Consider the following 12091-nt stretch of genomic DNA (forward strand, 5'->3'; position numbering starts at 1 on the left):
TTTTTTCCTGTCTGGTGTTAAGATTTTCTCTTTATCACCGTATATCAGCAATTTTCTTAAGTTGTACCTTGGTGCAGTTTTTTTCATTCTTCCTGTGCTTAGGGTTTGTTGAAATTCTTTGATGCACAGGTTTGTGGTTTTAAAAGAATCTGAAAATTTTTTGCTTTATTTCTTCAGTTACTTTTTCTGACCCTCCTCTTTAAGGACTGCAAGTTACATGTATTTTGCAACTTGAAATTGTCCTCCAGTTCACTGTGCCTTTTTTTTCCTATGTTTTACTTTGAGAAATATTTGTTACCCTGTCTTCTATATTGTCTGCCAACTGGAACAAAAATGAACAACCTAAAAGTTGAGCATTATATTTTATTCAGTGGACCTACTAAGAACTATAGCCCAAGATGTCAGTCTCCCAAAAAGTTCTGGGGGTCTGTCCCAGGATATATAGGAGTTTTTGCTTAGAAAAAAAATGTAGTCAAACATCAAATGATCATAAAAAACAAGTTTGACATCTCATAATCATAAAACAATCATAAAAACAAGACATCTCAGTTTAATGATTTTCGTGCTTATCTCTGTATGGGAAGTATAAGAGTCTGGGCTTGGTGAAATTGTTCCTTTGATATTCATCTTAACTATCTAGGGCCGGTATCCTGTTTTCCTCCATCCTGAATTCCTCTTGGGGGCACCTTCAGTGGTTGCTTCAGTGGCTGATGTCTTTATGGCCATAGCATCCTTTGTTCACTGAAATGGCAGGTAATGTCCTTCATCCACAGTCCAATCTGCCATTAGTCCCACTCAGTGAATTTTCATATCACACACGATAGTCTTCAACTCTGGAGGTTTAATTTAGGTCCTTTTGAAATCTTTCATGTCTCTAATTAACATGTTCAGACTTTCCTTAGGCTTCCTAAATATATAGAATAGACTAATAATAGCTATTTTAATATCCATGACTGCTAATTCTATTTTTGTGTCATCTGATCTGTTTCCATTGATTGAATTTTTCTTCTCATTTGTATCATCATTTTTTCCTGCTTCTGTGTAAGCCTAATAATTTTTTTTTTTTTTGAATGCCAGGCATTGTGCTTTCTACCTTATTGGGAGGTGGATTTTTTTTTTTTTAATTTCTAAAAATATCTTTTGGAGTTCCCGTCGTGGCGCAGTGGTTAACGAATCCGACTAGGAACCATGAGGTTGCGGGTTTGGTCCCTGCCCTCGCTCAGTGGGTTAGCGATCCGGCATTGCCATGAGCTGTGGTGTAGGTTGCAGATGCGGCTCGGATCCCGCGTTGCTGTGGCTCTGGCATGGGCCAGTGGCTACAGCTCCGATTCGACCCCTAGCCTGGGAACTTCCATATGCCGCAGGAGCGGCCCAAGAAATAGCAAAAAGACAAAAAAAAATAAAAAAATTAAAAAAAAAATATCTTTAACCTTTGTTGTGGAATGCAGTTAAAACTTTTAGGAACTGTTCAATTGTTTTCAAGTCTTGCTTTTGAACTTTCTTAGGTAGGTTCAAAGCAACATTTGTTCTAGGAGCAATTTTTCCCCACTACTGAAGAAAGGTTCTTTTTAGTACTCTAACCGATGCCCTGTTAATAGCATTTTTCAGTCTAGCTGGTGAGAAAAGGCACTCTTCCCAGTCATGTGTGAGCCCCAGGCACTGTTCTCCCAATCCTTTTGAGTAGTTTTTGCCTCGCCTTGGTTTATGTCCTCATACACACATACATTAAAATATTCATAATTTTCCTCTTACATTTTCTATTTCTTGTGTTTAGTATCAAGGATTCCTTTTTTTCATTATCAATATAATATGTTGAGCTTAGAGGGTATTTCTGCTAGGCTGTACTGGTTAGTTCTTAAGTATTTGCCCTAAAAAGTATGTAGGGATAACTATTTGTCATATCTCTGTGTTGCAAATAATTATCTGTCCATGTGCAAGGAGTCGGCCTGCATCTCTGGTCACCCTGATTTGGCCACTAAGCAGCATCCTCAGGCTTCCTATGGCCTTAATGAGGATGTGTTTAACTGTCCTGACTTAGTTGTCAAATCCCACTTCTCAGAGCTTTTAGTCTCAAATTTTACATGTGAGCCTATAATCTTTTTCCATGTAGATTCAAAGAAACCAATTCCCAATTAAACTGCATTTCTCTAAATCCAGTCAGTTACTACTGACTACTTATCCTGTTGTGCTTGTCTTGTTTTAAATGTAATTACAAGCAGATAAATTCTTTGCTGGACAAAAAAGTTTGTATTGAAAACAAAAAAAAAAAATTATTTTTATGGCCACACCTATGGCATATGTTTCCAGGCCAAGAACTGAATCTGATCCTCAGCTGTGACCTATGCCACAGCTGCAGCAATGTCAGATCCTTTAACCCACTGTGCTGAGCTGGAGATCAAATCTACCCCTTGGCAGTGACCCAAGCCACTGCAGTCGATTTCTTAACCAACTGTGAGAACTCTGAAAAAAAAAATATTCTAAGTTAGAAATGCATTGGGCAATGAAAGTGGTAACAGTTGTATAGGTCTTCAAAGCTATGGATGCTATGTATTTTTTTTCTTTTTCATTATTAATTTTTAAGATTTGAACTTTATAGGAGTCAGTCACATAGTGCCCAAGCCAAAAAGGATCACAGTTAAATTACACTGTTCTTAAAAGGAAATGGAAACCAACATTATACGATGTATGGCTTTCTCTATACCCAGCAAGTCAGCAGCTAAGCATACTGATGAGCTGGGGAAGGGCAAGTAAATTCAAAAATGGAGTGTGAAGTTACAGCAAGAGGTTTGGAATAGAAGAATCTAGGAATAACTCTTATCTTTGCTGGTTTCTAGCTGTGTGATTTGGGGCAAGTCTTTTAGCCCACTAAACCTACATTTTACCTTCTTTAAATTAGTGGTATACCCCTACCTTATAGCACTGATATGAGGCTCAGATGATACTAATGAGAGTTCCTACTATGACACAGTCAGTTAAGAATCCAATGCAGTGGCTCAAGTTGCTGTGGAGGCGTGAGTTTAATCCCCAGCCTGGCGTGGTGGGTTAAAGGATCTGACATTACCCCAGCTGCGGCATAAGGAGCCACTTGGATTCAGTCCCTGGCCTGGAAACTTCCATATGCTGCAGGTGCAGCCATCTAAAAATGATAAAAATGAACAAAGACCTAGTAAATGCTTAATACATGCTTGGGGGCCTCGTTGCCTTACCTTCTTGAAGTGTGTGGAGTTACTTCCCTAATGAAAAGCTTCCACCCAAGTTTTTTTTTTTTTTTTTTTCAAAAAATCCACTCTAAATTTAAAAATGCGTGTTTACCAAGTAAATGGCAATCATCGCAGGGAGAAATGTTGACTCTGATACTGTGATTTCGATTAAGACAGCATTGTGGGGTAAATTCGATCACAGTGGAGTCTTTTTTCTAATGTTCTATTTGAGGGCAGTTGAAAGTAAGCTACTGATGTTCTGTGATATATTTACCAAAAAATGCATTTGCTTTTTTCTTTTTTTTTTTTTTAATTAATTAGGGGGAGTTTGTTGCTTGTCTCCTGTCCTTACTACGGCAAATGACAGACAGACACTATCAACAGCTTCTTGACAGTTTCAATACTAAAGAAGAACTAAGGGTAAGTATCATTTTTTAAAGTGCCCTTTAATGTATCTTTTTAGTTGCTTTTATTTTTATCCATCATGGTTCAGATGGTTCTTGGACAGTTGCTTTACCTGTTTCCATTTAATTCCATTGTTCCTCAACTTTATCCACAGGTTTGCTCATCCGTATTGACGCTTTAAAATTCCTGTACTCAGTCCAAGCAGTTAACTCTTATTTTAGATAAGGATGTAAGATTTGAAGTCCCTATCATTAAAATCCAGTGACCTAGACATGGACTAACAGAACAAGGCAAAAGCAAATAGACTAAGTTTAGTTAAGTGGAATTAAAAATACCGCCTTAGGAGTTCCCGTTGTGGTTCATCGGAAATGAATCTGACGAGTATCCATGAGGACACAGGTTCAATCCCTGGCCTTGCTCAGTGGGTTAAGGATCCAGCATTGCCATGAGCTGTGGTATAGATTGCAGATGCGGTTCGGATCCCATGTTGCTGTGGCTGTGGCATAGGCTGGTGGCTGTAGCTCCAATTTGACCTCCATATGCTGTGGGTGCAGCCCTAAAAGACAAAAGAAAAGAAGGGCTGCCTTCGTAGAAGATAAGGAAGAATATATTACTATTTTCGCTGATTTCATTACACTAAAATCACAATGAGAAGTTCTGGTTACAACATTCTGATGAGGGAGGCAGAGTTGTTGGCTATATTCTCATCAATGTGCTGTGCTGGTTTGGTAACAGTCTGACGTTGCATAGAAAATATTGACGCAGGGTTTGTAAAAATCCAACTTTGCGAAGACTTAGGGTACTTTAATCTTTCCTTCATAGTGTTCACTAAAGGCTTGGGGTTGATTGTCCTCAGTCGAAGGAATGACCTGTCATCTGTCCTTAGTTCCTTTTATTTCTCCTCCATTGCTTCAGCTTCAGACAGCTTCATATGTAAACTATCAAAATGGAAGAACTACTGAAGTGCTGAGGGGTGGAGAATTATAGGACAGGGTTATACTCACATTTTAACATTTGCATGATTGGAAGCCTTCATGGGGCCTTAGAGGAAGATTTGTAGATTTTTTAAAAATATAGATAGTGCATAAGGATCACTTGTCTTTGACTTTTAACTGTTATATAGTCTCAGAAGTATCTTTCAGTTACCTTGGATCAGTGGGCAAATTGAGTCATATAAAACAAAGAATAGGTTTGGCCAGATGTAATCTAATAGTCAGTTGGTTAGCATGTGCCCAAGCTGTAAAAATATCATAGTTTTATGCTTATATTCAATCTTGAGTTTAGAATTTAAAATGGATAAATGTCTTAAAACTTACTCTACATACAGAAATCCATATGGTTAAAAAGGAAAACAATTGTGCAGTTATTAGTTTTCATCAGAAGCCGAATATTTAACACAGCTGAGGAACTGTTAGGTTTTACTTAAGAAGCTACAACCTCAGGAGTTCCTGTTGTGGCTCAGTGGTTAACGAATCCGACTAGGAACCATGAGGTTGTGAGTTCGATCCCTGGCCTTGCTCAGTGGGTTGAGGATCTGGTGTTGTCTTGAGCTGTGGTGTAGGTTGTAGATGCAGCTCAGATCTGGTGCTGCTGTGGCCCTGGCATAGACGGCAGCTACAGCTCTGATTCAGCCCCTAGCCTGGGAACCTCCATATGCTGCAGGTGCAGGCCCTAGAAAAGACAAAGAGACAAAAAAAAAAAAAAAAAGAAGGTGTGACTTCATGTTTCAAAATTTCATGTAGGAAAAGATTACACATTTTCACAGGGCCTGGGAATAAAAAAATTAGCAAAAAAGCATAAGCTGAAGAACATAATTTGTTTAATGTAGGTGTTGAGCTTTATACTTTGATATTCACATTAACAATAATAAAGCAAATGAAAGCAATGAATAAAGTGTTTTATGTGGCTTCCCTTATTTCAGTCAACCACATACCTTTTCAAAAGACACATATTTCCCCTTCAAAATAGCTAGGCCTAACCTAAAACAAACAAACAAACAAACAAAAACTGGGTCTTCAAGCCAGGAAAATTATTTAACAATATTAATGACTTTATCTGTTTTTCAGGAAATATAGATTGAGCAGTTCAGGCATACCAAGTGCTACCAGGGCTATTATGTAGTGGGAAATAAAAAGGCCAGTTCCTGTACTGGGAGGAGTCAGGCAGGTAATGGCCAATAAGAGTCAGGTAAAGATGACGAATGCAGAGTAAGCACCCAGTGCTTTGGAGCGTCTAGGAAATGCTGGCAGCCCAAACTCAGGCAAGAAGAAAACTCTTGGGTTAGGGTTAGGGTTAGGGTTAGGGTTAGGGTTAGGGTTAGGGAAGTCTCTCAGCTGAGAGCTGAGTTAGGAGTGTGCTGGTCATCTTTGACTGAGACACTCATCTCTCTCAACTAAAATGTCCCCTGAATACTCTGCCGGGCCTACCACACTGCCATGCCACCTTTCTAATGGTTATTAGAATCTGGAATATTTCAGTTTATTCGTTGATGTATATCCCCAACTCCTAGTTACTAGGTTATAAGCTTGATGTCTGGAAACCATGGCTGGTTCCCTGCTGTAGCCTCAGATCCCAGAACTTACCTAGAACGTTTTAGGCATTCAAAAAACATCTGTAGATTGATGGACTGACTGTAGAGTATGAGGAAGAGAGTTCTAAGACATAAGGCTCTGTGAATGTGTGACTTTATTTTGAGGTCATTGGGAAGCTATGGAAGTTTTTAAGAAGGGAGAGACCCGATCACATTTGTGTTAAGAAAGACCTATCTGGTTGCACTCTTGAATTATTGAATATTGTTGGTGAACTTGATGAGCAATTTCAATGCTGGCAATGGTGGAAGCCAAGATGTCATAGATTGAGGAATGGAAAAAAAAAAAAGAAAAAAGAAAAAGATTGGTAAATGTAGACAGTTTTAAGAAGAGGAGCAAATAATGGCTTTACCGAGGAGAACTTGGGATGTCAGAGGAATGTTTATTATGGAGGAGATTTAAACATATTTAAATATTAATGATCAGAGCTGGTGGAGAGGAAGAAGCTAAAGATAAAAGAGGTGCTAATTTACTGGGGGAGGTCTCTAGGAAAACAGCAGGAGGGAACTAATTAGCCTTGACTGGGAGAAAGCTCATCTTCCCCACTGTCAGAATGGAAGGGGGATAACCGGTGTGAGACTGGAGGTCATTTATTTTACCAAAGGCTAATTAGCCTTCTGGTTTTCATCTGTATTTCAAAAGTTCAGAGGTCACCTTTTAACAAATACATTTTTTTCTCTTCTCAGTTTTCTTCAAAGTCAAATATTCGTACTTGTGCTACCGAAACTCAGAGTGCAAGATTTTCCAAAGACGATAGCACTGGTCCAGAGTCCTTTATCTAAAGTTCATATAGCACATGTATTTCAGAAATTAAAGCTTTTGAAATTTCAGAAAGATGATGTGGCACATATACAGTATAGTATAGCACGTTTAAGGGTAGCAACTGCGGTTGACCCTTGAACAGCACACAGTTGAAAATCCACATATAACCTTCAGGCGGCCCTATGTATAGGTGATTCCTCAGTATCCACAGTTCTGCACCTGGATTTCAACCAGCTTCAGATCATGTACTGTTATATTTACTATTGAAAAAAATTTGTGTATAAGTGAACCTGCACAGCCCAAAGCCATGTTGTCCAAGGGTCGACTGTACAATCAAGTGTCTCACTATTTCAGCAGCTAAACACAGTATTCCCTCTAGGTGGAGTAAGTAAAGACTGGTAGTTTGGGTCAGGTTTTGCTGCCAAATGGATCATAAAACTGAAAACCTTAAAGAAGACTTTGGGATTTGGGTGTCATGGTAAAGGAACTGAGGACCTCAAACAGCAAACCTTTACATAGAACTTGGTGCCTGTCAGATACTAAGAGGTTGATGAATGTTAACTCATTTAATCCTGCAAAGAACTCTGTGAGGTAAGCACTGTCCTTATTTTATTGTGTCCATTGTTTGACTCCGCAGACATTTGTTGAGCACCTTGGCTCGACATTAGGGATAGTGAGGCTAAAAAAACCCATCTCTGTTAATACCTTCGTGTTATTAGGGGCATCTAAATGATTATGTTACAAATGAGTGTGATGTGTATAAACAACAACAGTGATAATGGGTAACAGGTGTATCACCTCACCCCCACCCCCACAGGCACAAGCCGGAGGCAGTGCTAAACTCTGTTCTTGCAGCATCTCATTTCACTGGCCCCTGCGATGCAGTTTGATGTTACCCTCCTTTCCAAGTAGTTGGGAGGGCTAGGATTTCTAGTACCATCTCAGCTCTTTGCTCAGGCAGCTGAACTCAGCTTTTGCCTAAACTTTAATAAACGTTGCTAAACCACCGCTTTTGCTATCACATCGTGTAACATTTCATTCACCACCTCTTTAAAAAGAATACGGTAATTCTTGTCAGGAAGTGGGAAAATTTTAAGAGGCGGATTGGCAGAGGGAGATTGGCAGAGGGAGAGTTATTTGGGAGATTTTTGTATCTACGTGTAGGTTAGAAATGGAATACCTAAGGGAACGATCAGTAAGGAAAGCGACAACTTAGTAGAGTGATGTTAGTGAAAAATCATAACTGATATTGGGATTTGACAGCAAAAATCCCTTGTAACCTGACTGTTGTAAAGTCATAAATCAAAGCACATGTCCTCTTTTCTTCCACATGCATGCATTCTAACCCCAGGAGGTAGCTGCTGTTAACACATAGGGGTGCATCCTCACAGGCTATTTTCTGTGCTATCTACACAGTTTTTTAGTGGAATGATACTATTCATATTGGTTACACATATTTTTTCCACACAATAGTATATCATGGACGTTATATAACCCACTACATCATTCCTTATTCTGAGTCTCATTATATGATACTCCAGAACTTAAGTATTCCCCTTTTGATGGGCCTTCAGGATGTTGATGATTTTTGCCATTAGAAAGCATCCTAACGGCAATATGAACATGGGACTATAAACTGGCACAGCTTCTCTGGAGAATAGTATAGAGGTTCCTTTGAAAATTAAAGCTAGAGTTACCATTATTACCCTGCAATCCAACTCCTGAGCATATAGTTGGAGAAAACTCTAGTTTGAAAATATACATGCACCCCGGTGTTCATAGGAGCATATGCAAGGCAAAAAGACAAAAAAAAAAAAAAAGAAGAATCTGCTAAGACTTAGGGTATTTTACCCCCATTCTTGCTTGGAGAGCCTGGGCATCTCCAGGATTACTGCTGAAGTAGCTTCCGGCCTCGTGAACACCAGGCCACTTCTTCTCCTTGGTCCTCAGGTAGTTGTGTGTGAGTCACAGTGTCAGCTGGTGTGTAGGAGCGTGGACCTCAGCGCTGGTACTCTGCACTGTTTCTTTCCTTCCCTAGAACATGCCATTATTTTAGAAACAAACAAAAGCAAAAAACTAAGCAGTGATGAGGGTTTTTTTCTCCTTCTGTTGTCAGTAATGTTCTATTATACACCCACCTTCTACTGGGGGCTGAGGTTTTGTCCACGTCCCTGCGATTTTATGTAGAGAGAGCGGTAAGAGTCCTCCATCCCTTTCCAGCCGCTTAAGATGACCATGATTACTTTCTATTCCTAACAAAACATAAAATTAATTTGTGATTCCTCTCCATCAGTTTTTTTTTGTCTGCCTGCGCTGCCCATTCCACCACCACTTTACTTCCACTGCCTGTTTTGTACCCCTATTAATTCTTTCCCTCATTTCAGCTCCTGCTGTAAAATCCAGCTCAGGTAGCGCCTTTTTGAATGAAGCCTTCGCAGACCACAGGGCCTGCTCTGTGATAGCATGTGCAACAATGCATTGAATTACTTATTGTTGTTTCCTTGTATTCTCGATAACTATGGGCCTCCTGAGAGTAGGGACTCTGCCTTTTGTCCTAAGCACAGAGCCTGGAACAGTGAATCTCTGTTGAATGAATCAACCCTCCTTATGAATGTCTGCCTGCTTCAGAAGCCATCTTTTTCCATCTAATTATTTTAACTTGTAGTCTTTTATTACAGAAAAGTAGTTATATAGCTCTTAGAGATTGAGGATCATTTGGGAGTTACTTTTGCATAATGCACATAAGTACTCAATTTTAAGGATATAAATTTCAATGTGGTAATGATTATTAACATCTTTAATTGAACTCAAATTCTATATCAAGGGTGTTACACATTTGAAACTTGTGGCATGTTTTAAAAATAACATTTGACTGTATTTTAAACCATAAGAGAAGGACATGCATACCTAGAAGGTACTGTCACATTCATTGCTCTTGACATAAGCAAACAGTGTCCTGGCCTGTCAACTACTCATGATACTTTTTGCCCAGATGTCTTAACTCAAGTTTCATGATCCCAGTATGTGCTTCCCCAATTCTGTTTCTTATATCTCATGTCTATCTTGTGCTATTCTGATACCATGGTATGTGTCAACACAAAACAATATTTTATGTGTTGTAGTCAGAAACTGTGTAAAACATGAATTTGATCCCCTTACCTGTCTGCATCAAACCCCTCAGTGTCTCCCTATTGCCCTGGGGATAAATTTCCAAACTGCTTACCATGAAGAGTATGAGATTTATTTGCCTTTATCTGTTATATACTTATTTATCTTCAGGGTTTTTTTGTTTGCTTGTTCGTTTTTGTTTTTTGTTTTTTATGGCTGCACCCGTGGCATATGGACGTTCCTGGACCAGGAACTGAATACAAGCCACAGCCAAGACCTATGTGGCAGCTGCAACAACAGCCAGATCCTTTAGCCCACTGCACCGGGCCAGGGATCGAACCTGCACCTTTGCAGCGATCTGAGCCGCTTTAGTCGGTGTCTTAACCCACAGTGCCAGCAAGAACCCCTACTTATTTATCTTCAGTTGGCCCCTAGTGATCATTATCTTCCTGTCTGCCTATCTTTCTACCTACCTCTATCTTCTGTTTAGTTCTAGTTACCGACCAACCCCATTTCATATCACTCCCCTTTGCAGCTTGACAGCCCTGTGTTCTGTCTTGCCTCCGAGGAGGCTTGCAGGTACCCTTCCCTCTGGTGGAATACCTGACCCTCAGACTTAACCTAGGTTCTAACATGTACGGACATAGATTAGCATTCATCTTTCCCACAAAATTGTGAGCTCCCTGCAGGCAAAGGTCACTTCACTTAACTCACTCTGGTGTGGCATGTTGTAGGCCCTCTCTTAAATTTCTTCCATGAACAAATTAAAGAATATATTTTACCCCACTAGATGTCCCCAGCATCTAGCACAGTGCCTGGTGCATATTAAAGCAGCCATTGTTTATGAATGATTAAATGTTAATGATAATCTAAACTCTTAGCAATTGTTTCTCCTTTGCTATTTGAATATGAGATTTTTTTTTGTTTTTTGAAAGTTTTCACATAAACTTTCCTACTTGAACCTCTTGCATGGCAGGAAAAGTGTTTCTCTGAAGTAATGTCTCTGTTTTTTTTCATTTTGAACCCTTGTTTGAATAATAACCAGGAATGCAGTTAAGGTACCATGTTGTGCTTTTTGAAGTAAACAATCAAAAAAGAAACTACTCCCAGGCTGCCGATTTTAATGTGGTGGCATATGAAGCACTTATTTCTGTGTGCTTTCCAAACAGGAGTATTACTACAGCAGTGTTCTTTTTTAAAATTATAAAAAGAACCTGTTAACTTTCTTATTGTTGGGTATGCAAAATAATTTCGCATATCCATGCAGAAGCACTTATTTAGTGAAATAATCAGAGCTGAAAAGTACTTAGAAAGGATAGCCAAAAAAATCCCACAGTATTTGGGGAGGGAAGGGACAAGACAGCGAGTCTAGCATTTGGATCTTTTTTTTTTTTTTTGTCTTTTTGGGGCTACACCTATGGCATGTGGACGTTCCTAGGCTAGAGAGTCGAATCAGAGCTGCAGCTGCTGGCTTATGCCACAGCCACAGCAAGCCATGTCTTCAACCTACACCACAGCTCACGGCAATGCTGGATCCTTAACCCTCTGAGCGAAGCCAGGGATCAAACTGGCATCCTCATGGATACGAGTTGGGTTCATTACTGCTGAGCCACAATAGGAACTTCTAGCATTCAGATCCTAATGATTTAAAGAGTTTGAAATGTAACCTGTCACATGACAGTTGACAAGAAATACTTGCTGAACTAAATTACATGTAAGTACCACAGTGGAAGGTGTTTGTGTTAACATCTGCTGAAACATTAGCCCATAGTTGAGAAATAAGAAAAGATTTTGTGTATTACACGAATGACTAAGTGATTGTATTAAGTATTTTTAATCGCCTCTCTTTACAAGGGACCTTAAAGCCCCTGCGTTAGGAAGCCTCAGGGCTCAGTTCCAGAGAGGTTACGTAAGTTACCAAGGTCACGGAGCTAATAAATTGCAGGGGTAGGATTAAAATCTAGGTTTTCTGATTTCTCAGTATAATGTTCTTTTATTTTCATTATCAGGTTTCTACAGATTAATGTG

At 39.4% G+C, this 12091-nt stretch overlaps 1 protein-coding gene across 2 annotated transcripts in view; it reads left to right on the plus strand.

Moving 5' to 3' along the window:
* The window catches only part of DOCK4 (dedicator of cytokinesis 4), a 469573-nt gene that overhangs the window by 354845 nt on the left and 102637 nt on the right, over nt 1-12091 (plus strand). For both annotated transcript variants that reach the window (XM_047763518.1, XM_047763519.1), the window contains exon 26: nt 3522-3620. In XM_047763518.1, the coding sequence (XP_047619474.1) occupies nt 3522-3620 (99 nt within the window). The remainder of the gene's footprint in view (nt 1-3521; nt 3621-12091) is intronic.

The sequence above is a fragment of the Phacochoerus africanus genome, chromosome 16 (genome assembly GCF_016906955.1).
Source record: "Phacochoerus africanus isolate WHEZ1 chromosome 16, ROS_Pafr_v1, whole genome shotgun sequence".
Taxonomy (NCBI): Eukaryota; Metazoa; Chordata; class Mammalia; order Artiodactyla; family Suidae; genus Phacochoerus; species Phacochoerus africanus.